This window comes from Rhipicephalus sanguineus, chromosome 2 (assembly GCF_013339695.2).
Source record: "Rhipicephalus sanguineus isolate Rsan-2018 chromosome 2, BIME_Rsan_1.4, whole genome shotgun sequence".
In the NCBI taxonomy this organism is placed as follows: domain Eukaryota; kingdom Metazoa; phylum Arthropoda; class Arachnida; order Ixodida; family Ixodidae; genus Rhipicephalus; species Rhipicephalus sanguineus.
Genome location: NC_051177.1, coordinates 233,771,725 through 233,799,000, shown reverse-complemented (window position 1 = coordinate 233,799,000; position 27,276 = coordinate 233,771,725). Strand labels below are relative to the sequence as shown.

General features: G+C 50.2%; 1 protein-coding gene across 1 annotated transcript in view; it reads right to left on the bottom strand.

Annotated features, from left to right (window-relative positions):
* LOC119382298 (protein O-mannosyl-transferase Tmtc3) overlaps positions 1-27,276 on the bottom strand; it is a 473,291-nt gene that overhangs the window by 55,408 nt on the left and 390,607 nt on the right. The window contains exon 14 of the mRNA XM_049413068.1: positions 4,350-4,451. Within this exon, the coding sequence (XP_049269025.1) occupies positions 4,350-4,451 (102 nt within the window). The remainder of the gene's footprint in view (positions 1-4,349; positions 4,452-27,276) is intronic.

The following is a 27,276-nucleotide window of genomic DNA, read 5'->3' as shown; positions in this document are numbered from 1 at the left end:
CTACACCACCAGACTTCTGGAACTGCACATTGAAGGGTTGTCCCTTCATTGCATCAAGATGTCGACCACGCCAGGAACACTCGACGCGGTCCAGCCCTCAGGCTTGCGCAAAGCTTCACCACCAAAGGCTCTTCTGGAACTGCACATTGAAGGGTTGTCCCTGCATTGCATCAAGACGTCGACCATGCCAGCAACACTCGACGCGGCTCAGCCTTCTGGCTTGCGCAAAGCTTCCCCTCCAAAGGCTCTTCTGGAACTGCACATTGAAAGGTTGTCCCTGCACTGCTCCAAGACGTCGACCATGCCAGCAACACTCGACGCGGCCCAGCCCTCAGGCTAGCGCGAAGCTAGACCACCAAAGACTTCTGGAACTGCACATTGAACGGTTGTCCCTGCACTGCATCAAGACGTCGACCATGCCGGCAACACTCGACGCGGCCGAGCCCTCAGGCTCACGCGAAGCTTCACCACCAAAGGCTCCTCTGGAACTGCACATTGAAGGGTTGTCCCTCCATTGCATTAAGACGTCGACCATGCCAGCAACACTCGACGCGGCCCAGCCCTCAGGCTTGCGCAAAGCTTCATCTCCAAAGGCGCTTCCGAGTACCCTGTCTAGTGAGTTTGCCTCCCTCAGGCCTTGGTCTCGCCAAGGGTTTTGTTCGTCGCATCAAGATCAGACTCGAGGTGTCTTGTGGCATCGAAACTTCGGTGCCTCTCACTGACACTTCGACCTCAAGTTTCGGAAGAGCTCCGTACGTTGGAAGAACTGGGTGTCATCGAGCGCGTTAATGCCTTTGAATGGGTATCCCCTATTGTCATGGTAAGGAAGAAGGGCAGAGGCATTCAACTCTGTGTTGACCTTCGGAGACATAACAAAGCTTCGTCACACGAAAAAGCTCCTGAACAGCGTCGTTGGTACCACTCTCCTTCAAGTTGGATCTTGCACCAGGTTCTGCTGCATCCCGAGAGCCGAGACTTGACTGCATTCGTCACTTTCGACGAACTCTTTCAATTCAAGCGGGTATGCTTTGGGCTGGCGTTGCCCTCGCAGCCTTCCAGCAGCTGATGTCGCAGATTCTCAAAAGGTGCTCCTGCACTTAGTTCTACATTGACAATAACATTGTGTTCGGCAAGACTGAACAAGAGTACGTAACGAATCTGGCCGCTGTTCTCCGCCGCATCAAAGAAGTTTGACTCAAGCTGAATCACAAGTGCACCTTCTGCGCCAAAGAATTGCCTTTCTTAGGTCACAGGTTGACTGCCCAGGGCATCGCACCTGTGCCAGAGAAAGTGGATTCTATCCTGAACACTCCCGCCCCCACTGAAGCCGCTGGTCTGCGCTCATTTCTTGGTCTAGTCGAGTGCTACACTAAGTTTGGTACCTGCTTTGCTGGAGCTGTGGAAATGATGCGCGCACTGCTTCGCAAGCATCACCCCTTGACGCTAGTCAAGTTCCTGCTGTCGTCCAGACGTTTGATTCCACTCTTCCGGTGGTTGTCTCGAGAGATGCATCTGACTGTGGCCGTGGTGCCGTTCTCCAACAAATGGATGGGCGCCAGCTACGCACCATGACCTTCACGTCTTGCACACTCTTCCCAGCAGAGAGGAGCTTTGCAGCTGGTGAATGAGAAGTACTCGCGTGCATTTGGGTCTGTAAGCGTTGACACACCCACCCTTGTGGATGGTGCTTCACACTTCGTACGGACCATCAAGCCTTGGTCTCGTTTCTGTCATCTTAAGGCTCAGGAAAACGTCCTCTTCGCATCGCACGCTGGTCAGAGCGTCTTCTGCGCTATAACTATATGGCGAATGGTGGAATGATGCAAGGGGTGAGAGAATCAAGTCGCAAATGCACTGTCCCACCTTCCAGTGACTGTTATGCAGGAAGATGTTTCGTTGAACGAAGACGTCGTGCCTCTATGCTCTACTCTGCCTCATCACAGAACAGTTCCAGCAGTCCCCGCGTGAAGAGGCTACCTTGGAACGAGTCAAGGTTTAGGTCGCATCATCTTGGCCTCCCCGCAAGTCCATCCCAGGTGAACTACAGTCATTTTTCGCCGTGCGAAAAGAACTCTCTGTGGTCGATGACCTACTTTTGCGTGGCAAACGGCTCGTGATTCCTCCTTCTGTTACCCCCACAAGTCATTTCCACCACGCAAGAAACCCACCTTGGGATAGTTCACATCAAGGCGAGGCTACGACAGTAGTTTTGGTGGCCTGGCATGGACAAACAAGTGGAAATTATCATCAACAACTGCATAGTCTGCCAGAATGCAGACACGAGTGCCAAGACTGCAGTAACTCTGCTGCAACCCGTTCCCCTGCAAGAGCATCCCTGGCAGAAGGCCGCCATCGACATTGTTGGTCCCATGGAATGAGCACCGCACGATTGCAGGCTCGCTATCATGTTCGTAGACCGCTGTCATCCTCCAAGTCGCCAAAAGTACAGTTTTGCAGCGAGGTGTCGACGCACACAGTGACAAGCTTTCTACTCTCAGTATTTTCTTCACAGGCCTACCGCCACAAAGTTGTAGGCGACAATGGCCCTCAGTTTTCTTGCCGACAATTCAACCAGTTCCTGAAGTGTCCTTTCCTTCTCGCACTCTACCCCCTGGCGAATGGACTTGTAGAACGATTCAACTATATATTCAAGAACTTCGTGCAGATAGCTTTGCCGGAACATTGACCACTCCGCCCAGCCGTTATTGAGTACCTTGGCATCTACGGGTGCACGCGACCGCGGGAGTCGCCCCACCTCTGTTGCTGCACAGAAGGCTGCCGAGAACACGTCTAGATGTTGTCGGGCACCTGTTGCCTTTTTTTCTTGAAGGACCCAGCCACTGAGCGCGGATATGACCACCATCGCATTTGGCGAGTTTGTACGGGCGAAGAAACTCTCTGTCAACATCTAGGGAGACCTGTCGTTTCGTAGTCCCCGCAGTGTGCTGCAGCAGCATGGACAGTCCTCTTTCCACCTCGATGATGGCAGCGCCTGGAATGCACCCAAGCATGCCAAAGCCCTTTTGGGTCCTTATACTCTGCACCCAGAGGAGACCTGGAACGCACAAGAGGCTACCACAATGAGGTCCCAGACATCAGGGAACCCTGGCCTTACCAGCAGTTGCTCGGGAGGCATCTCAAGCGGCAGCTGCATCTCAGCCTGTTCCTGTGGCCACCCTTGCTGCTCTCGACTCATACACGTCTCATTTGGTGAAGTACTGACCATCTAACAGCTTACTAACCGCCTGCAATTTCAAGGGGGTAGATGATATTTTGTGTCGTTGGTTTTGGTTTCAGTCTCCTTCTGGAAACCCTGTGAACGTCGGTGGCGATGTTGTCTCCATGTATATATTTGGGTGTAGTCATATAAAGGACCATATGTTTTGTTGGGTTATGGTGGCTGGTTGGCTCTCTTCTTCGTCGGCCGTAGGCCGCTATACCACAACCAACAATTTACCCCTGCCTTGTAAAGCGGAAACCATACAATCACTGCATTTTACCAGTACTAGCATATGGGGCAGAAACTAAGGAAAATAAATTTGAAATGACATTAAGGAATGTGCAGCGTAAAATGGAACGGAAATGATAACTGTACTAAGAGATGGAAAGACAGCATAATGGGTCAGAGAACAGATAGAAATAGCCGATATTCTAGTTGACATTAAGGAAAAAAGGTGTAAGCCCGAATTCACAAACCAATCTCATGTTTACCTACAGTCTACTTGTGTTATAAGGGCACAAAAATGGTAACAGGGCAAAAGAAGCTACAACATTGGTTTGTGAATACCAGACTACTTTGTTCATCAAACGCACTAAAGGCACAAGTCCGATTAGGAAAACACGAGATAAGGATAACGTTGATTTGGCAATACGGACTGTAGACCTGGGCAGGTCACATGATGCAATAAATGATTGTCAGTTAAAGCATCAGAGTGGATACCGAGAGAGACCAGCTGGGCACAGCGCTAGGTGGGCTGATGAAATTTGGGAAATTTGCTGGCAAAATATAGAACTGGCTCATGGAGAGCTCGGGAATCATTAGCAGAGGCCTTTATTCTGCAGTGGATATGAAACAGGCGGGTCTGTGAAATTCAAATTACGGCACTTATCTCATACAACAATTTAATAAGATTTGTGGTAGCATGTCTTTTGCTTCCAGACCACATATACAAGGAGCATTGCAGAGTGCCTTCAATGCCCACATCAAGAAGCATTCATAAAATGACAGCATTTCCATTGGAAATGATAAGTATGATTTTTGCTTTTATACTATGTTTGCTGAATTTGTATATTAAAATGGTGCAGCAAACTGCTACGCTATTTCTGAGGTTAATTCAAAGTACACTGACCTGAAGAAGCTTTTGAAGGTGTGGAACAGCCTCCAGTGGCCTGTTTGAATCCGTCAAAAGGAGGGCAAGGTTGAACAAGGCACTACGAAAGTCATTTTTCACCTGTCAAGTACAATGAGAATGTCTCACTGCACTCGCAAAATTTGATAAGAATATTTTACATTCATAATAACCAATAAAACAAGGTGCTATAAGCAGTCACCAGGCTGTAAAAAAGGATAGTGCAATTCACTGGCCCCCCTCACCTTGTCACCAATGTTTGAGAGGAAAGGGTGGCGGTTCGGGCTAGCTGCTACTGCATGATAACGACAGGCGCTTGTTGTCCCATCTTGTCTTTTGCCGTGTTTACGCGCTATTATGCTAATGATCTTGGGAAAGGAAACTTCTGCTTTCCATGGAAACACCTTTCATTTTTGCATCTTGCAATCCTTATGACACCTCGTTTGTTTTATGCAAGTGCCATTCAAGAGAAGGAGTATAAATCTTGTCTGCCACTCTAGCATTTGCTGTCCAATTAAGTTTAAGCCTTTTGTTTAGACGCATCAAATTGGTCTGCACCTGTATAGTGCCTTCTAGAAAATTCTGGTGCTGTGTGATTTGCTCAAGATCAACGAACGGTTAGGAATAGCTCATTCATAAATGGTCAAAATCAAGGCAAATTGCACTTCACAACAATCTCTGGGCACTGATACCATTGAGGATGCTTATAGTCATAACATCTACGCAATGCAAAACCAGCTCGACTTCATAATAATAATATCTGGGGTTTAACGTCCCAAAACAACGATTTGATTATGAGAGACGCCGTAGTGGAGGGCTCCGGAAATTTTGACCACCTGGGGTTCTTTAACGTGCACCTAAATCTAAGTACACGGGCCTCAGACATTTTCGCCTCCATCGAAAATGCAGCCGCCGCGGCCGGGATTCGATCCCGCGACCTTCGGGTCAGCAGTCGAGCGCCATAACCACTAGACCACCGTGGCGGGGCAGCTCGACTTCATCAACGAGAACCTTAATGATGAGCTCAAGAAAAGAAGAGACTCATAATCGACGAGGACCGACAGTACAATGACATTGTGACCCGTATCTTCGCTTAGCTGTCAAGGAAAGGGCTTGTATAGTACGACTGCCTACGTAGCTGAGAGCTCTGGATTGACTATTCATACGGCCGTTATACCATAAGGAAAAAAATGAGAGACAGGCTAGTGAAATGCACAATCATCCCCTTGTGTGCGTATGTGGAATGACTTCCTATAATAGTTCACCCAAATCCTCAATTAAAATACAAGGGTCAAGCAGTGTTGCATGGTTACTGAAAACTCGTTACACTAAAGAAAAAGAAATGCGTTGCCACCCTACATTACCCACCAAAAGAAGGTCACCATTACCGGAAAAAAGTAACAGACGTTACTTCTGCCGTTACTCTATTATTTGTGCATCTTGCCTGCAGGGACGCGCAATAACACCTTTATGAAGTTCATATTTACATTCACATAAAAGTTTTAGCTCAAACAACAATTTTACTCAAAATACTGATTTAAGGAGAATAACTGGCAAAATTGTGCCATAGGTTGGCAATACTACAGTCGCCCAAACTTGCCTGTACAGTTACTGTGATCGCTTCAAACTGTGTGGCACATAGTGAATCCATTTTTTTTTTCAATGTAAAATTAAACACAAAAATGATCAATTTCATATAACGCTCTCTGCAACAAAAACAAAAACATCACTGAACTCTCGACAAACTTGCAGCAATTGAAATGGCGCGCTTCTACTAACACAATAAATGCGAAAATTTTGTAGCAATAAAGAAATACTTCAATGGCATAATTCCAGGAAAGAAGTATTTGCGCACATAAGCACATTTTTTAAATTCAACTTATATAACTACCTTTTCAAAATTTCGAGTGTGTATGTGAAAGTGTTCAAGGTCAGCCTTGCTCGCTCAGGCTTTCAATAACCAGAAATGTAGTCGCAGTTGCAGATAGCACGAAGCAAAACTACTTTTGAAAACTAAGCTTATAAAGATACGAAAAAATAATAAACTCTCCAGCCACTTATAGTCCAAAGTTGATAAAGTTAAAATTTAAAAACTATAAACTGACCCCACCACAAGCCGGGGATACTGCTACGCCCGATGGTTGACTTTAGAACATCCCCACTTCGCGTGCTGTCCGAACATCTACACAGGACGCAGTCACCACTAGTTGGGAAGACAGCCACAGATGTAAGAAACGCCACCCATTTTGTTCAGCGGATGTCGGAGGTGAAAATCGGCAGTCACGAGAGCCTCGTGTCATGCGATGTAGTTTCGCTGTTTACGAGTGTGCCCGTACCCCTCGCGGTCTCAGCTGCCCGAGCCGCCTTGGAGAGGGATGATAACCTCAGCGAAAGGAAGAACCTCAGCACGGACGAACTGTGCCATATGATGGAGGTCTGCCTCAACGCAACATATTTTTCTGTCGGATGTGAATTCTACCAACAAACAAGTGGAATCGCCATGGGAGCCGCCATTTCAGCCAAAGCGGCAAGCTTGACGATGGAACACATCGAGACACGAGCTTTGGACACATTGGCTAAACCACCAAAAATATTTTTTGAGATATGTGGATGACGTCTTTTGCGTCATCAAGGAGTCTAACATCGACAGTTTCCTGGCACACCTAAATTCAATGGAACCGGCGATTCAATTCACCATGGAAAGTGAAAAGAACAACCTTCTTCCTTTTCTGGATGTGCTAGTGAAAGGGCAAAAAGCGGGGCTGAAAGGATGTTTGAGCTTCCCGGTGTACCGAAAACCTACGCAAACCGGACGCAGTGATGCTACCGAGGACTTCTGATTTGGAGCAATTTTTGGAGCAGCAAAATTTCCGTTTTGGAGCACTTTGGAGCAGGGAATTTTATATCCTGGAGTGCAATACAGAAGCATATTGCATTAACATTCAAGCACCTGAGTATTATTATGGGGCTCTTATGAAGGCTAGAAATATTTCGATTTATTGCAAATCTCATGGAAAAAATCATCTCAGGAGCATAGGCGTGCGCACAGGGGGGGGGGGGGGCGAAATCTGCCCCGTACATTGACCCTTGCGATAGCAATTATATGGACACTCTCGGCGGATTTTTGCCGTCGCCGTTGCCGTAATTTTCCGTATAAAGTCCAAATTAATAACATCACCACGCGCATTCTAGCCGCGGGTAAAAGCTCGCGAGCGCTGGCGACGAACGCGGCTGAAGGGACTATACACGCGCTATCCGCACACCCGCTCCGCACGTGGCGGGACACCTGCCGCCCGCAAACGGAGGAGGAAAAACCGGTACCCCGTGTGCCACGATTGGCGTCGTTCCGGTTTTTCCTCCTCCGTTTGCCGGCGGCAGGTGTCCCGCCACGTGCGGAGCGGGTGTGCGGATAGCGCGTGTATAGTCCCTAAACTAGCCGGCCGTCTGTCTCCGCCGCACGAACAGCGCATGAGATAACATCTTCCCGCGTGCGGGCCTGCCGTCGATTGCTCATCAAACAGAGAGGAAACGCCCCGCCCGTCTTTTGTAAGGAGCATGACGGGACGCCAGGGGAGCGGAAGGGGGGGGGGGACCGCATCGTTCGAAGGGCGCAGTCGCTTGCGCGCGCGCTATCTCGAAGCATCAGGAGACGGCTCGTAAACTTGCTGTGCTCTCAACGCTTACTTCTCGTTTAGAAAACTCGGAGCAAGAAAACGCTTCGGTTCCTGGAGGGGCCATATTCCCTTAAACCAGCGTTTTGTTGAGTTACGCGAGATCGGATCCAAAAGAGTTAGCTGCTAGTCTTACTTCGTTTCACAATACAATTTTTTGGTATCGCATTCATTTCTTCGCTCTTAAGCGAAACTTAGTTTTTTTAACCGTTAGCTATTGACCCCCGAAAGCGAGGGGCGGACGTGTAACATGGCGTAGCCGCTTCACTGTGGGCCGTCAGCGACGGGCCCGCTACTGACAGCTGCGCATTTGCGGCTGCTCCGACCAGGAGATATGATTTTACTAATGAGATGTCATTTTTAAAAAAGCAAGCAAAAAATTCGAATTGGAACCCTAGCACGTGAGCTCGAAAGGGCAGGGCCTTTTATGGGGTATTTACCGCAGAGTGATTACAAACTCAGACGTGCTGGCGGAAGGAATTACGAAAAAGCTGTTCTGGATGAAGATTCATGGATAAAGTATATCTGAGGAAAAGTGTCAACGCGTTTCCACCGTTCGCGTGCTCTTCCATAAACGCGAAGCAAGGAAAATTCGATATTGTCCCATATATCTACTGCGAGCGATCCCAGATTTCATTCCGCGATGTCCGGAAACAGAAGTGACAGACATTTTAGCGGCACTCATGTAGTTATTACTGAACATTGCTTTCCTTACGTGCCGTGCGACGCCTGAAACGAGCTATCAGCAGCGTTTCTGGAACAGACGACGTCCGCCGATGAATCGCCGTCGCACTTTCTCGCTACCGATAGGCCTAGACGTCACGAGCCTCTGCGGAGAGCGCGTTTTGCTGTCGAGCCGACTTGCAGAACAGAAGCTGCGTCGGCACCGTGCATGGCATCGTGGCTTACTCGGAACGCACGCGCGGGCAGCTATTTATTCAGCGGAATAATTCTTGGTCCATGATTGCGACTTTATTGGCAGCCCCAAGATCGAGCTGCACATGTTCTGACGCGCCGGCGGTGCGATTGCCGGTGATAGACGCGTCCCCAATGCCGAGACTTTGGCGCAGTTTGGCGCAAATTTCGTCGATATTATCAGGCTGGCGCAGTAAATACAATTTGGCGCACTTTGGCGCAGTTGGGCAGGAGTGGAATCACTGCGGACGATATCTGCAGTTCAGTTCTAACCACCCAACCGCCCACAAAACATCAGTGGTCAACACACTCCCGAATCGCACAGGGGTCATCTGCAGCTCCAATGAAATACGGAGAAAACAAAAAGCGATAACCACCGACATCCTGGACAATGAATACCCGAAGAGCTTCATTCGCCGAGTACGCCAGCGACGTGACGGCCGGGAAAGCACCCCCCGCCTGCTTTCTTCTGCAAAGGGTGACACTAACAATGAAGCCTCCCCCAAACGTTCCTACCGCATCTCGGTCCCATAGGTTCTGGGAATCAGCGAGAATCTGTCCAGGGTGCTGGGGAAGGTGGGCATCCAGGCGGCGCACAAACCCGTTTCACCAATCGGGCGACTCTTGCCACGGCCAAAAGACCGGTTGCCAAAAGAAAGATTCCCCGGGTTAGTCTACGAGGTTCCATGCACGGACTGTGGCGCCAAGTACTCGGTGAGACAAAAAAAGCTTTCCCGAATAGATACGGCAACATCGAAACGACGTGCGTAGCTCCAACGCTGCGCGAAACGCTCTCGCAAAACACAACGAAAAGATGGACCATCGCATCAATTTTTACGACGCCCGGCTCATCGACACGGAAGGCAGCCATACAAAAAGACAGAGTCCTGGCATATCCAAACAACACCTGGAAATGTTAACCGCTCAACTGGAACCTTACCGAGTGTGTACGTGCACGGTCTACGGAACCAGTGGAAAAAAGCACCGCAGCAACAAGAACGGCGGGAAGAAGGACGATGGAGAGGGGGACACTACCAAAAAATTACACCATTTCCCGCTAAAAGGGACCATGAGGCGATGCGAAGCCGGAGCACTTGCACGATCGCGTTCCGTTGGCGTTCGTTGGGCATGCTACCGACCTCGCGTCGTAGAAGGCGAAGAGGAACGCTACGCGCGTCTTGTCTTCCCTCTAGCCTGGCCGTCAATTCTCACAGGGCGAGCGGGGAACGCGGTCGACAGGCGCGCGAGAGGGCGGCAGCGTAGGAGAGGGAGAGAGGGGGAGGGGACGCGCATGCGCTGGTGCTCACCACGGCGTTGCGCAGGAGAGAATTTCGGCATGTCTATCCTGCGTTTCACAGGAAGATTGGATGGGGGAGAGAAGAGGGGAAGTGGAGAAGGGTAGGGGAGAGGGTAAGTGGAGAGGGGTAGGGGAAAGGTGGAGAGGAGATGAGGAGTGAAGAGTGGGCGGGTGAGTGGAAAGGGGAAGGGGAGAGGAGAAGCGGGGAGGAGTGGAGAGGTGTGTGGGGAGGGTATGCGCATGCGCAGTAGGGGTGGTCACGCCGCACACCACCACCACCGGTTTGAACTCCGCTATAAGATGCTTCGCATCTAAAAAGTGGCTAGCTTCGGAGCCGGCCGATCAGTCACCCCTGAGGAAGGGACCGAATCGGTTCCGAAACGTCGGTCAGTTTATAGTTGTAATTTTAACTTTAGCAATTTTGCACTATAAGTAGCTGGAGAGTCTTTCGTATTATTTTTTCGTATGAATTTTCACCCATCCAGACAGATCTGTGTCGAATATTTCACATTTAAAGTTTATAAACAGTGCTAGAGAATTGCAGGGATCACTTCCTAATGTAACTAGAACTTGCTGAATGTAAACAAGAGCTGCATTTCAAAGCTGTCATAAGACCGTTTGCCACGCTTCTTAGTGACTACGTCTGCCCCTACGCCATGAATGAAAGGATTAATAAATGGAATCATGGGGAAGAACAATGCAGCCACCCGAAAAGCTATAATGGCAGCCAACATATGGACACCTTAGGTAGCTACCCCTTTATAAAAGGCATTTGCACATAAGAGACACCAGTGTCCATACATAGTTCGGTTGATCAGAAAATGAGAACCCTGCTTATAAGAGACGCCTCATATAAGGGACAAGAACTGCTCCTTGGTGCATGTCTCTTATAAAGGGTTTCAACCATAGTAATCTTGATAAGCTCTTAGTGATATCAGTACGGTTAAAATGCCCTGTACACAAACGCCCTTTACACCACATTCCCCTTTGTCGAAGATGTGGACCCATTACTGGCTAATTATACGTTCAATCTTTTAGGCGTAATGGTATGTCTTCCAGACCGGCATACCGAGGACTACGACATGGAGTTATGGTTGACTTCAGACTGTGCGCATCTGTAGGAGAAGGTGCACTTTTTTGGGGGAACTACATCAGGTTCCACACTACCTCGAGAAAGCGCGCAACTTGGAGAAACCACACAAAGCAACAAAGCACTAGGGAGTTCTCCGCGCTGCCAGTTGTCGCTACTGTCTCCTGCACCAGTGACGAGATTGTCAAAGCAGGAGTTGTGCCACAACCACCGAATGGCACAAGCAGACGACCGTTCCGCTGTACCACACTGTTCGGCGTCTCTACCACGTAGCATCTCAGGCGCTGACTACAGCTTGGCACAGTACACCTCGAATCTGTCACCAAGATGTCCTGGCCTGGTTGCAGAACCAGCAGGGGTCAAGCACAAACCACACAAAGCAACAAAGCACCAGGGAGTTCTCTCGCGCTGTCAGTTGTCGCTACTGTCTCCTGCACCAGTGACGACACCCTCAAAGCAGGTGTTGTGCCACAACCACCGAATGGCACAAGCAGACGACCGTTACGCTGTACCACACTGTTCGGCGTCTCTACCACGTAGCATCTCAGGCGCTGACCACAGCTTGGCACAGTACACCTGGAATCTGTCACCAAGATGTCCTGGCCTGGTTGCAGAACCAGCAGGGGTCAAGCACAAACCACACAAAGCAACAAAGCACTAGGGAGTTCTCCCGCGCTGTCAGTTGTCGCTACTGATCTCCTGCACCAGTGACGACACCCCCAAAGCAGGAGTTGTGCCACAACCACCGAATGGCACAAGCAGATGACCGTTACGCTGTACCACACTGTTCGGCGTCTCTACCACGTAGCATCTCAGGCGCTGACCACAGCTTGGCACAGTACACCTGGAATCTGTCACCAAGATGTCCTGGCCTGGTTGCAGAACCAGCAGGCGTCAAGCACAATGACGGTGGTTGCAGTCTGTGGTCTGCCGGTGCTTAGCAGCTTCAACAGACTCCTCGAAGTTTTCATCGTCAGGCAGTTGCGAAGCTAGACGGGCACAAAAAAATTGGCAAACAGGTGCGCAGGCGAGAACCCATCAAAAGCTGAGCAGGACTGAAGCCTGTTGAGCCGCGTGTGTTCCTGTACACCAAAAGAGCCATGTGACGATCAACATTCTTGCGCCACAGTTCCTTCACGGTTTTCCCTGCATGTTCCACTCCCTCCTTTAATTGCGGGAAAGCATGGCTACTCGTGTAATGAGTGAAGCCGTATGTCAATGTGAAGTCCGCAAACTCCCTCAATGAGAGCTGTGGACCATTGTCAATCCGAAGAACCTCGGGCACTCCAAATCAAGCCATAATGTTCTTCAGTGCGGTAATCACCGGTGTACTTGACGCCCCTGCAGGGTCTGGACTTCCGGAAACCATGAGTAGCAGTCAACTAATAATGAGAAGTCCTGGCCTTCAGTATGGAAGATGTCAACCCTGACTTTTGCCAGGGGAGCTAAGCCGTAGCCATATCTATCATGGGCTCTGGCCTCTGCTGTCTCGTCATTGCATATTGTTCGCAGTTTTCGACCACTTCTTTGATCCTCCACACTTACTAACGGGCCTTCACCTTAGACCAAGCCACTCCAAGATAATCCCCGTGCATCAAACTGAAGATTTCCGCTCACAGAACTACAGGAACAACCAGCCGACTTGCTTTCAAAAAAATCAAGCCGGCAACCGAAGGTTCCCCCCGATGCTTCCAATACGCTGCCAAAATAACTGGTAGTCTTGCCTGAGTTATCCAACCTGGGTGCGGGTTCGATTCCCAGCCACGGCGGTCGTATTTAGACGCAAAATGCAAGGAACACCCGTGTGCTTAGATTTAGGTGCACGTTCAAGAACCCAGGTGTTCGAAGTTAATCCGGAGTCCCCCACTATGGCACGCTTCATAATCATTTCGTGGTTTTGGCGTATAAAACCTCAGCAATTATTCGATGGCCAACCGTAGTTGCAAACTTGATCAACGTAGAACACCACACCATCTAACGCCTGACGTCTTCCTATCATCTCCAAACCCACCGGTGCACTTTCGGCGACGGCATCCAGGACCACTCGCACGTAGTTTTCAACTCAAGCAACTGCAGCATCTGATGGCGAAAGCGGAGCTTTTGACAATGTGTCGGTAGTTGCTAGTAGCTTGCCCGTGTGATGAGGTTTATTGGTGTAATGAAGTCGCAACGAGGTCGCAATGAAAAAGGAACGTACGGTAACGCAGTGAAAGGCTGGCAGAGGCGGCAAAGCCTCTCGCGGAATCAGAATGCGGGTCGTTTTCCGTCCTCTTTCACAGGCGCGTACTCGTTCGTGCATCTGCTCCACGACAATTCCCCCTGGGTGAAGCGTAGCCATCCTGGCGACTCAGAGAGTACGTAGAATGAGGGGGTCGTAGTAGGGCTTGAGACGGTCGACGTGTACGGTCTCGCGCGTCCTCGACAGCGCAAATATGGCGATTGTGTGAGGGGCTCGACGATGTAGTTCACCGGCGATGTGGCATGAATGATACGGTAGGGACCATGGTAGCGCGCAAGAAGTTTACAGGAAAGGCCAGGGACGTGGGGGGGAGGGTACGTAGAGCCAAACAAGGGAGCCAGCAGGAAACGTAGGAGCTGGGTGATGAACGTCGTCATGTTGCGTCTTTTGTCGACCTTGAGCTTCACCTGCCAGGGAACGAGCCAACTGACGGCAGTCTTCGGCGTATCTGGCGACTTCAGAAACTGCAGTGCACTCAGAGGCATCAGGTCGGTACGGGAGTATGGTGTCCAGTGGGTGGGAAGGTTCGCTGCCCTACAAGAGAAAGAACGGGGAAAAGCCGGTAGTCGCTTGCGTCGCAGTGTTGTAAGCGAACGTGACAAAAGGTAGTACAGTGTCCCAGTTGGTGTGGTCAGAGGAGGTATACATCCTCAACATGTCGCCGAGTGTACGGTTGAACCTCTCGGTGAGACCATTTGTCTGTGGATGATCGACGCCGACAATAATCCACCGGTTTCCAGACCCACTATACGGGAGGGGGCCGTAGAGGTCGATACCCACGCGGTCAATTGGGCGAGCGGGGCACCGGAGCGGCTGCAACGTGCCAGTAAGGTGTCGCGGAGGTGTCTTGCTTTGTTGGCATGTAGGGCAAGACTGAACATATTCCTGCACAAAGCGATACATTCCTCGCCAGTAATATTGCTGACGCAGCCATTTCGCAGGTTTTTTAAGACGACGGTGTGAGCACTCTGGGGATCTGCATGAAAATTTGCGCATATGTCAGAGCGCATATGACTAGGGACAGCAAAGAGCCACTTCCGACCACCTGGCATGTAGCTGCGGCGGTACAGAATGTTGTCTCGCACGGAAAAGTGGACTGCTTGACGGCGTAGCGCTCTCGTCGAAGGGACACAGACGGATCGGTAAGGTAGTCAAGCAACAAGGCAAGGTATGGGTCTTTCATCATCATCATCATCAGCCTGTCTACGCCCACTGCAGGGCAAAGGCCTCTCCCATGTTCCGCCAATCAACCCGGTCCTGTGCTTTCTGCTGCCACGTAATACCTGCAAACTTCTTAATCTCATCTACCCACCTAATTTTCTGTCTCCCCCTCACGCGTTTGCCATCTCTTGGAATCCAGTCAGTTACCCTTAACCCTTTGCGGTCCAAAACCTTTACCCACTTTCCGGCTCTAGCGGTCCGAAACTATTTCGCCAGTTTCTGGCGCCGCGAATAAAAACACAAGCTGTGAAAGAGAAACGCACAGGATATTTATTTTTGCTCCTGCATTCTGCAGGCAACTCTTTTAGTGATATTTGGGCAACGTAAGATACCGCTCAAAGCATTCCCCTGTGTGCAGGCCAGGGTTATTACTGCAGGTTTCCACCGCCGCCGTCGTCGTCTTCGTCACTCACTTCTGTCGAATCACTGTCATCACTGTCTGATGGAGGCACGTAATTCTCTTCCTCACTAAAGTCATCCTCGCTTTCGCTAAAAGCCCGCCGTAAACGCACGCGGTGAAAACGTGGCCATGCTTCTCAGCGAACCGCGCGCGCGAGTGGCGCTCTAGGCCCCGTGCTGATCATAGTGCTGCACCCTAGTGTCAAAAAGTAAAACCTCACAAACAAAGCTCACTTATTCCTCAAGAGATGGCCCTTCATGTATACAAAAATGCGCGCGACTCGCGGTGAGAAAAGCAAATTTAAACCCGAACACCCTTGTCGGGCGGGCCCGACAGCGGACCGCTACGGCCGTGTTGCGTTGTCGGGCGCTGCCCGACAACGGACCGCAAAGGGTTAATGACCACCGGTTATCCTGCCGACGTGCTACGTGCCCGGCCCATATCCATTTCTTCTTCTTGATTTCAACTATGATGTCCTTAACCCCCGTTTGTTCCCTGACCCACTCTGCTCTCTTCCTGTCCTCTTAAGGTTACACCTATCATTTTCCTTTCCATCGCTCGCTGCGTCGTCCTCAATTTAAGTTGAACCTCTTTGTAAGTCTCCAGGTTTCTGCTCCGTAGGTAAGTACCGGTAAGATGCAGCTGTTATATACCTTCCTCTTGAGGGATAGTGGTAGATTACCATTCATGATTTGATAATGCTTGCCGAATGAGCCCCAACCCATCCTTATTCTTCTAGTTATTTCACTCTCATGGTTCGGCTCCGCGGTTACTACCTGTCCTAAGTAGACGTACTCCCTTACAACTTCCAGTGTCTCGCCACCTATCGCAAAGCGCTGTTCTCTGCCAAGATTGTTCCACATTACTTTAGTTCTATGCATATTAATTTTCAGACCTACTCTTCTACTTTCCGTATCCAGTTCAGTAATCATGAGCTGCAATTCGTCTCCCGCGTTACTCATCAATGCAATGTCGTCAGCGAATCGTAGGTTACTGAGATACTCTCCATTAACTCTTATCCCTAACTCTTCCCAATCTAGGGCCCTGAAAACCTCCTGTAAACACGCGGTGAATAACATTGGAGAGATCGTGTCTCCCTGCCGTACGCCCTTCTTATTGGGATTCTGTCGCTTTCTTTATGGAGGACTATAGTGGCTGTGGATCCGCTGTAGATTTCTTCCATTATGTTTATATAGGCTTCGTCGATGCCTTGATTCCGCAGTGCCTGCATGACTGCTGATGTCTCCACCGAATCAAATGCCTTCTCGTAATCTATGAAGGCTATGTATAAGGGTTGGTTGTATTCCGCGCATTTCTCTATCACCTGATTGATAGTATGAATATGGTCTATTGTTGAGAATCCTGTACGAAATCCTGCCTGGTCCCTTGGTTGATTGAACTCTAATGTTGTATTAATTCTGTTAGCAATTACTTTTGTAAATAGCTTGTAGACAACGGACAGTAAGCTTATGGGCCTGTAATTTTTCAGGTCCTTGACGTCCCCTTTCTTATGAATCAAGATGATGTTGGCATTCTTCCAAGATTCTGGTATCCTCCCCGTCGAGAGGCACTTCGTATACAGGGTGGCCAGTTTCTCTAACATAATCTCTCCACCGTCTTTCAACAGGTCTGATGTTACCTGATCCTCACCAGCTGCTTTGCCTCTTTGCATTCCCTTTAGGGCTTTCTTTACTTCTCCTGTCAATACTGGTGGGATGTCAGATTCCTCTGCGCTATTACTTCTTCTTACGTTATCATCCTGAATGCCTCGGCTGCTGTACAGATCCCTGTAGAACTCTTCCGTACCTCAACTATTCTATCCATATTGTTTGTGACCTTGCCTTCCTTGTCCCTTATTGCATACATCTGATTTTTGCCTATGCACAGTTTTGTCTTCATAGCTTTGAGGCTTCTTCCGTTCTTTAGAGCATGCTCAATTCTCTCCATATTATACTTTCTTATGTCGGCTACTTTACGCCTATTGATTAACTTCGAAAGCTCCGCCAGCTCTATTTTGTCTGTTGCATTTGAGGCTTTCATAGCTTGACGTTTCTTAATGAGGTTTTTCGTCTCTTGGGATAGCTTACCAGTGTCCTGTCTAACGACTGTACCCCCGACTTCCACTGCACACTCCTTGATGATACTAGTCAGATTATCATTTATTGCGTCAACGCTAAGGTCGGTTTCCTCGGTTAAAGCCGCGTACCTATTCTGAAGTGAAACTCTGAATTCCTGAACTTTCCCTCTCAGAGCTAGTTCATTAATCGGCTTCTTGCGTATCAGTTTCTGCCGTTCCTTCCTCACGTCAAGTTGAATTCTAGATCTTACCATTCTATGGTCACTGCATCGGATCTTGTTAACTACTTCCACATCCTGTACAATGCCCGGGTGGCCGCACATTATGAAGTCTATTTCATTTTTAGTTTCGCCATTAGGACTCCTCCACGTCCACTTACGAGTAGCCCGTTTTCTGTAGAAGGTATTCAAGATGCGTAAATTATTGCGTTCTGCAAACTCTACTAGTAACTCCCCTCTGGCGTTTCTAGAGCCGATGCCATATTCCCCAACTGCACGATCTCCAGCCTGCTTCTTGCCTACCTTTGCATTAAAGTCGCCCATCAGTACAGTATACTGTGTCTTTACCTTACTCATTGCTGATTCTACGTCTTCGTAGAAGCGTTCAACCATTTGATCGTCATGGCTGGATGTAGGCGCGTAGGCCTGTACCACCTTCATCTTGTACCTCTTATTAAACCTAATTACGATACATATCACCCTCTCATTAATGCTATAGTATTCCTCTATATTGCCAGCTATATCTTTATGAATAAGGAACCCCACTCCTAGTTCTCTTCTGTCAGCTAAGCCACGATAGCATAGGACGTGTCCGTTCTTCAGCACTGTATAAGCCTCCTGTGGCCTCCTAACCTCACTGAGCCCTATTACATCCCATTTAACACCCTCTAATTCCACGAATAGTACAGCTAGACTCGCCTCACTAGATAAAGTTCTAGCGTTATACGTAGCCAAATTCAGGTTCCAATGGCGGCCTGTCCGTACCCAGAGATTCTTAGCACCCTCTGCTGCGTCGCAGGTCTGACCGCCGCCTTGGTCAGTTGCTTCGCAGCCGCTGGGGACTGAGGGCCGAGGGTTAATTGGTGTATTCATGTGGGAGGTAGTGGCCAAGTACTACACCAGGGTGGCCAATCCTGCTCTGGTGAGGGAGTGCATTGCTGGCTGCGGTCGCCAGTGAGGCTGCACCCCAGGCCTTTTTTTCACAATTCCATCATCACGCGGATTTTTTTTTTTTTAATCCGGTTGGGAATTGTCCGGCACCGGGATTCGAACCACGGACCTCTTGCATGCGAAGCTGATGCTCTACCACTACGCCATCGCTGCAACATGGATTACGTCATCCATTAGCAAATCACTCTAGTTATAGTGTCACAGTGCGGGTTGTTGTACGAGCCGTATAGAGGCTTCAACGCTGACGCTTTATATCTATCTACACACAGAAGGCTCTCTTCTTCATATACAATACACAGTTTTCACGTTATGTATTCGCTGTTCACGCAATAGCTGCCAGGTGTACACAGGTGATTCTGGGCGGCCTCCGGTTATGGAGATGAGCTAAACCGCAGAATCGTCAGCCTGTTTTTATGAAGGAGTGGGGTGGGCAGGCTATAGGAGCGACGAAGGTAACCTTGCGTGTAACGATACTCGAAGCAAAAAGCAAAGAGAGATATCATAACAGAAAGCTGACGCTGCTGCCGTCATCGCCGAAGCGGACTGCGCGAACAAGAGCCACAAAATCGCAAAAAACAAACGAAAACATCTCAGACAGAGGAAAAAATAGTAAGCGAAAATAAGGGGGCACGCCCGGGCTAGCACGACATCCACGACACTCGCGACGGTTATTAGTATTATTATCAACTTATTACTACTATCACCAGGCGGCGCCGTAGGCGTAGAGCGGCAGCGGTGACCGCACGCGGTACACTCGGCTGGCCCCCGCCACATGCAGCAGCGGCCTGCACTGCTTCAGCGAAGTGGGGTCCCGTTTCAGTCTCCTCTCTCTCTCTCTCTCTCTCTGCGACAGATTATGCGCTGACTTTCCACGTATATAACTTACTCTCTTTGGAGATCATTACACTCTCGTCGGAGAGCCGTGTGACCCACAAGAGAGTTAACGTGACTATTTAAAGAGAGTCATATACGTGGCAAGTCAGGACTGTCCGAAAGGAGTCACACGTGCTTTTTTTTGTTGTTGTTTCTTAGAGTGTGTAAACCGAGACGCAACTCTCATTGAGCTAGTTGACACTCTTTTTTCCCAACCTGGCACGCTTGGCGCGGTCAGGATAAGGTCAGAGCTTGAGTAAGCGTTGCACGCCGCCTCAAGAAGAGCCGGCTCTAGGCTATAGCTTCGACGTAAGTGCGACAGCTGGGCGACAGTCCCCTCCGCGCACGCATGCACGCACCCCGCCGCGAGACGACGATGCCACCGTAATTTGCGTCCCAGGCGCGCCCCGGGCACAAGTGGGAAGGGGGACGGAAATGGGTCTTTACGCTGCTCCAAAGGCATGTCAGTGGTGTCGAGTGGTGACAAGGTGTTAAAGAGGGGTGACAGAGAAGCCACATCTGGTGTTATTGGCGAGCGGGAGAGTGCATCAGCACCCGAATGCTTGCGACTGGAACGATAGACGACACGAATACGTATTCCTGCAATCGCACTGGCCAACGGCCCAGACGTCCCGACGGGTCGTTCAAGGTGGAAAGCCAACATAGAGCGTGGTGGTCTGTAAGCACGTCGAAAGGACGGCCGTAAAGGTACGGCAAAACTTCGTCAATGCCCAGATTATCGCCAAGCACTGCTTCTCTGTCGCGGAGTAGTTTAATTCAGCCTTCTTGAGAGCACAACTTGCATAAGCGACAACGTATTGACCCTTGGTGCCTTTCCGTTGTGCCAAAACTGCACCAAGACCGATGCCACTTGCATCGGTGTAAATTTCTGTGGGAGCAGTGCGGTCGTAGTGATGAAGGATAGGTGGTGAGGTGAACAGGCGGCGCAACTGGCGAAATGCGTCATCACATGCAGGTGACCATGGAGATATACCTTTGCTGGTAAGCAGACTCGTCAAAGGTGCGACGATGGACGCGAAGTTGCGCCCGAAGCGGCGAAAATAGGAGCAGAGGCCGACAAAACTTCTGAGGGCTTTCATCGATGTGGCCTTTGGGAATTCGACGACCACTCGAAGCTTATCGGGATCCGGAAGAACGCCGTCTTTTGAGATGACATGTCCCAAGATGGTTAGCTTCCGTGCTGCGAAGTGACACTTCTTGGAGTTAAGTTGTAGGCCCGCAGAAGTTAGGCACGTGAGAATTTCATGCAGACGAGCAAGGTGTGTCGGGAAATCTGCTGAAAAGACTACCATGTCGTCCAGGTAACACAAGCAAGTCTTCCACTTGTGGCCTCGAAGTATGGTATCAATCATGCGCTCAAATGTTGCAGGCGCGTTGCAGAGCCCAAATGGAATGACGTTGAGCTCATATAGGCCATCGGGCGTTACAAAGGCTGTTTTAGGGCGATTACACTCAGCCATTTGCAGCTGCCAATACCCGGAACGCAGATCCAAGGATGTAAAGTACTCGGCGCCTTGTAAACAGTCAAGAGCATCGTCCATTCGCGGTAGCGGGTAGATGTCTTTTTTCGTAATCTTGTTTAAGCGGCGACAGTCAACGCAAAATAAATCGAATGGTGCCATCTTCTTTCTTGACCAATGCCACAGGTGATGACCAAGGATTTTGAGAAGGCTGTATGACTCCACGTTGAAACATGTCATCCACTTGCTCCGTAATGACGCGGCGCTCTTCGGCAGAAACGCGGTAAGGCTGCTGTCGCAGGGGTGAGTGGGAGCCGGTGTCGATAGTATGACCGATAGTCGTGGTGCGGCCTAACGAAGGTTGTTAAAAGTCGAAAGAACAGATAAACTTGTCAAGGAGAGCAACAAGTTGGCGGCGATGAGAGGGGGAGAGGTTTGCGTCAATGGCGTTGTCGAACGCTGACGAACTTGATGGCTGAAATGCAGGAGTGATTGTGGCAATGTGACAACATGTGGTGTCATAGGGAAGCTGAAGATCATCGATGTGGTCGACAGGTCGTACAGATTCTAAACTTTCACCACGGAGTAAGGCAATGGGGTACTTGCAGTGGTTTGTAGTCAGCATTATGGTTGACCCAGACGCAATTGTGAGAACGGCAAATGGGAGAACGATGCCCTTGCGTTCAGTAAACAATGGAGATGGCGTAAACACTACCGTGGCGTCAGGTTGAGCAGTACACGAATGGGTAATAGGGGCTTCCGGAAGCAAGGTGGTGTCGGTATCAACGATGAGTTTGCAGGGAAGGAGAGAACGGTCGGGAGATGAAAATTCACATGTTGGATCAAGGGACACTTCGACATGTCAAGAATCGATGATAGCTTCATGACGTGAAAGGAAATCCCAACCCAGAATGAGGTCATGAGAGCAAGATGGCAGGACAAAAATTCGACGATGTGCATAATGCCTTCGATGACGACGCGCGCCGTACACACAGCTGAGGGATGAATGCATTGCGCGCTAGCCTTGGACAGCACGATGCCAGAGAGAGATGTTGTCCCTTTCTTGAGTCTCCGACAAAAGTTCGCGTTCATCACAGAAACGGCGGCCCCGGTATCTACAAGCGCTAGTGCGGTGGCTCCCTCAACTTCGACATCAATAACGTTTTGCGGCGAAAATGGAGCCCTTGAGAATTGCGCACGAGTTGCAGTTCTTGCCTCCGGAACTGCACTGATAAGTTTCCCTCACCATAAGGTGGTCGACGACGCAAAGGTGATGGCGACCGGCGACGGGGAGAAGGGAAGCGAGCACTTTCTGAGCGACGATCCGAGTCGGAGTGCCTCTGTTCAGATGCAGATGTGGTGGCATGTTGCGGCGCGTAGGTAGGAGTTCCGAAGGAATCGCACGCAGGTGTGGGACGGCGGCGGCAGACGCGTGCAATATGGCCAGCGATACCACACGCGAAGCAGATAGGGCGGTTGTCATGAGTGCGCCACGCATCTGATGGACGGAATTGTGGTGAGGACCTGTAAACTGGAGGCGAGGCGGGATGGGGTGGTGCCGATAAGGAGCTTAGATGCGGTGGGGGCCACGCGACCACAGGTGCGTAGCTGAGAGGTGGAGATGGAGCAGGCGGTGCGTAGCGGGCACTTGAGAGGTGGGACTGCATGGGAGGGCGCCACAAATTGCGGTGCGTAGGCCTGCTGCAGTGTCGGAGGCAGGCTGGCGGTGGGCGCGTCGCTATGAGGCAGTATGGAGAGTTGTCGGGTCACTTCCTCTCTGATAAAGTCCTTGATCAGGTTGTTAAATGTTCCCTGGCAACCGTTGCCGTTTGCGACTGCGACGGCCGGGATCGAATCTGGTGGTGAGAGACTCTGCCGAGCGATGGAACGCCGACGGCACAATTCGTCAAAGCGCTGGCACGGGCTTACGAGCACTGCCACAGTGGTCGGGCTTTTCGCCAGCAACATCTGGATGCGCCATCTTCGATACCCTTGAGGATGTGTCTGATCTTCTCGTCTTCCGGCATGGATCGCCTGCATAGGTCTAGCACATCCTCAATGTAACTGGGAAATGTCTCGCCAGGCTGCTGTGCTCGGTGGCGCAGACGCTGGTCAGCGCGGAGCTTGCTGTCCCCTAGTCCGTCGAATGCTTCGTTTACGAGGATCTTGAAGGCTGACCATTTGGCGATGGCGCATTCGGGGTTGGTAAACCAAAGTTTAGCGACGTCAGCCAAGTAAAAGATAACGTAGCCGAGCTTAGAGTCGTCGTTCCACTTGTTGCTGGCGCTTACGCGTTCGTAGAAGGAGAGCCAGTCTTCGACGTCGTGCTCACCACTTCCGCTGAAGATGGGCGGGTCACGTTGATGGGTAGCGCCGGGGCAGGGGGACGGGACAGCAGGTGGTGCTGGCTGGGCAGTGACTGCGTCAGTCATGTTGTCTGGTGGTCTCTCGGCCAACTTGCGAGAGCGGAGCTCCAGGTCTGTTTGGGGATCTCAGCAACCTCCACCAAATGTGATGATGTTTATTGGTGTAATGAAGTCGCAACGAAAAAGGACCGTACGGTAACGCAGTGCAAGGCTGGCAGAGGCGGTACAGGCTCTCGCGCAATCTGAACGCGGGTCGTTTTTCGTCCTCTTTCACAGGCGCATATTCGTTCGGGCATCTGCTCCACTACATCCGGAACATACAGTGCCTTAAACTGGAAGAGCATCAGCTTAAATCGCTGGCGCTTTATCGGGGGTGGCACACATCCAGTTCCATGTCGCCAAGAAGAGTTGGCAGCGGTTGATGGTCTGTTTTGACGACGAATTGGAGGCCACAAACGAGTTCGTCGAACCGCTGCACGGCCCACGTGACGGCTAAGGCCTCTTTTTCTATTTGGCAGTACCTACACTCAGTCTTCGCAAGCAAGCGTGAATCAAAGGCTACAGCCCGTCTTTCGCCCTCTGGCTGGTCTTGCATCCAGGGAGACCACTGTTGGAGACAACTGAGATGGGCGATAGCAGGCCATGCAAGTTTCCGAAGAAAGTATCGCCTTCACTCTTGCGAAAGCCGCTTGCTGGGGTGGCCGCTACACCCAGGTCTTCTGCTTGCACAGAAGTTGTCCAATCGGAGCTAGTGTATCTGGAAGATGTGACAGAAATCTGGTGACATGATTCATCATCTCCAAGAGCCTTCGGACTCCTCCAACGTCCACGGACGGTTCCATCTTCTGAACGGCTTCAACCTTAACTGGGCCTGGCGAGATACTATCTGAAGCAACCACGACAGCCAGGAACTTGACACTCAACACACCAAAATTCCACTTTTCCTTAGTTAGAGTCAGCCCTGCCCGCCGTAACCGGTCCAACACCTTGGAAAGCCTTTTGTCGCACTCCTCTCGATTGCGCCCGAACACCAGGACGTCATGGTCTTGCTGATCACCCCTCCAGTATGCGAGACACCCGGCGCTGAGAATACTGCGGTGCAGACGTAGTGCTGTAAGGTGGGCAGCAAAAACATTTTAGGTTCCTGGCGGTCCTCTGCCAGCTTGACCTAGTGAAAACTAGACATCGTGCTCAACTTGGAAAGGACTTTCGTCACTCCGAGAATTCCCAGTTCTACAGTCGGTAAGACATGTCGCTTCAGGAAGACGTACTTATTCAGTTTCGTCAAGTCCACGCGCAAGCGGTAGCTGCCAGAGTTCTTTTGCACCACCACAGACTGGCACACCATGACGTCGACTTTGTGATGCGACTAATTATGCCCTGCGCTTCCATCTTGCCAAGCTTACATTTTTTGACAGGACACAACGGGATGAGTATCCTCCTCGGTGTGCTTAAAAGGCCAGTAAACAACCACGAGGTCCAAAAATTGTAATGAAGAGAAATATGTGCACTTATGCTATGTGAACATGCTGCCGCAAGAAGTTTGCGAGTATATGCTATAATAAAGAAGTTACAGGGGTTAGAACATAGATTTCAGCTGGTTTAAAATTTTCGCGTGGCCTCGCCACCCTTCTCCGCCATAGGGAAGGGAAGGCGTAGCCCGTCGTCGTGACTCCGCCCTCTTCGGCAACGTGACAGGACATCAGCAACTGACATCATCGGCGAGCTTCACTTCCGCTTGCTGGGGCTCCTGGTTGTTTATTGTTTACATTGTCGCACGTGCTCCGTAACTTGACGGGCAGTTTTCGGCTCTTCAGTATTTTTAAACCTCTGTGACAGTTCACAATGCAGCAGGAATGCGAGACGACAAAGGGGCGCGAGAGAAAAGCGTGGAGAACCCCGCTTGCCGCGCGTGCAATGGGAAAACCAAGCAAGCGTGACCCTTCCGAGGTACCGGAGATTCCCCCTCTCTCCGCTCGATTTGCAGCCGACAACTGAACCCACGTGCTACATCCATGTGTTGCGCATGTCGAAGGCGAAGTGCGTGCAGGTGCTATGCAATATACGCGTGGCAACCCGACAACTGCGTGGCCGAAACCGCATCACCGCAGGGCAAAGAAACAAGGCGGTTTCGTAGCGGTGCGCGGGAACAGGAACTGATGATTAACTTATTGAGGCCTGCTTTAAGCCCATCGACGAGCTCAGTGGTATGTGAAGTTGCCCATGGTGCGTCACTGCGCGTACAAGGGGGATCGGTAAGTCGAAGGAAAGAGGCGCGAGGATTGTATTTCGAAATCGAAGGTCTGCACGGCGCTCAGCGCTGTAATAGTCGAAAATGTGATCGCCGCGGTCTACCGTACGAATTGGCGAGGTTGTTTGGGAGGTGTAAAAAAACAAGTCGGAGCCTGTTTACTGGCCCTTTAAAGAAAATGGGACGGCACCTGGTTTGCCGATCATGCACGGTTTGTCCAGCACGCCGAGTCCTTTGAGCCGGTCTGAAGCGATGCCTTCAGTCTTGGACGACTCACCCCTAGCGATATCGTCTACAAATTTGACCACTTGCAGCACTTGAATGGCTGGAAAGCCTACCAGAGGCACTGTTTGCAAATGCACCACATACACTTTCTGCTGATTACCTCTCTTCATCAAGAAGCTTCGCAGCGAACACCACCTTGAGACTTCCAACATAGCTCCAGAAATGTCAACTACATCAACGTTACCGCTCCTCACGACCCTGGTGTTTTCTCTGGTACCAATAGGCCAGAGGCTGACAAGTGGCTCAGCCTTTACGAGTGCGTCAACATAGGTATTGGTGTATTCATGTGGGAGTATGGGTGTATTCATGTGGTTGTATTCATCAATGAGGTGATAGAGAAATGCGCGGAATACAACCAACCCCTATACATAGCCTTCATAGATTACGAGAAGGCATTTGATTCGGTGGAGACATCAGCAGTCATGCAGGCACTGCGGAATCAGGGCATCGACGAAGCCTATATAAACATAATGGAAGAAATCTACAGCGCATCCACAGCCACTATAGTCCTTCATAAAGAAAGCGACAGAATCCCAATAAAGAAGGGCGTACGACAGGGAGACACGATCTCTCCAATGCTATTCACCGCGTGTTTACAGGACGTTTTCAGGGCCCTAGATTGGGAAGAATTAGGGATAAGAGTTAATGGAGAGTATCTCAGTAACCTGCGATTCGCTGATGACATTGCATTGATGAGTAACGCGGGAGACGAATTACAGCTCATGATTACTGAACTGGATACGGAAAGTAGAAGAGTAGGTCTGAGAATTAATGTGCATAAAACTAAAGTAATGTGGAACAATCTTGGCAGAGAACAGCGCTTTGCGATAGGTGGCGAGACACTGGAAGCTGTAAAGGAGTACGTCTACTTAGGACAGGTAGTAACCGCGGAGCCGAATCATGAGAGTGAAATAACTAGAAGAATAAGGATGGGATGGGGCTCATTCGGCAAGCATTATCAAATCATGAATGGTAGTCTACCACTATCTCTCAAGAGGAAGGTATATAACGCTGCATCTTACCGGTACTTACCTACGGAGCAGAAACCTGGAGACTTACAAAGAGGGTTCAACTTAAATTGAGGACGACGCAGCGAGCGATGGAAAGGAAAATGATAGGTGTAACCTTAAGAGACAGGAAGAGAGCAGAGTGGGTCAGGGAACAAACAGGGGTTAAGGATATCATAGTTGAAATTAAGAAGAAGAAATGGATATGGGCCGGGCACGTAGCACGTCGGCAGGATAACCGGTGGTCATTAAGGGTAACTGACTTGATTCCAAGAGAGGGCAAACGCGTGAGGGGAAGACAGAAAATTAGGTGGGTAGATGAGATTAAGAAGTTTGTAGGTATAACGTGGCAACAGAAAGCACAGGTCCGGGTTGATTGGCGGAACATGGGAGAGGCCTTTGCCCTGCAGTAGGGCGTAGACAGGCTGATGATGATAATGATGATGATGAACACAGGTAACCAATGGGACCCCACTCCCATGCTTGCAAATGTGCTATTTTACCTCGACCGCACACCTCGTGTCTGGTATGATACACATGATAGTGAGCTCACCAGTTGGGACACATTTAAAGAGCAGATTCGAG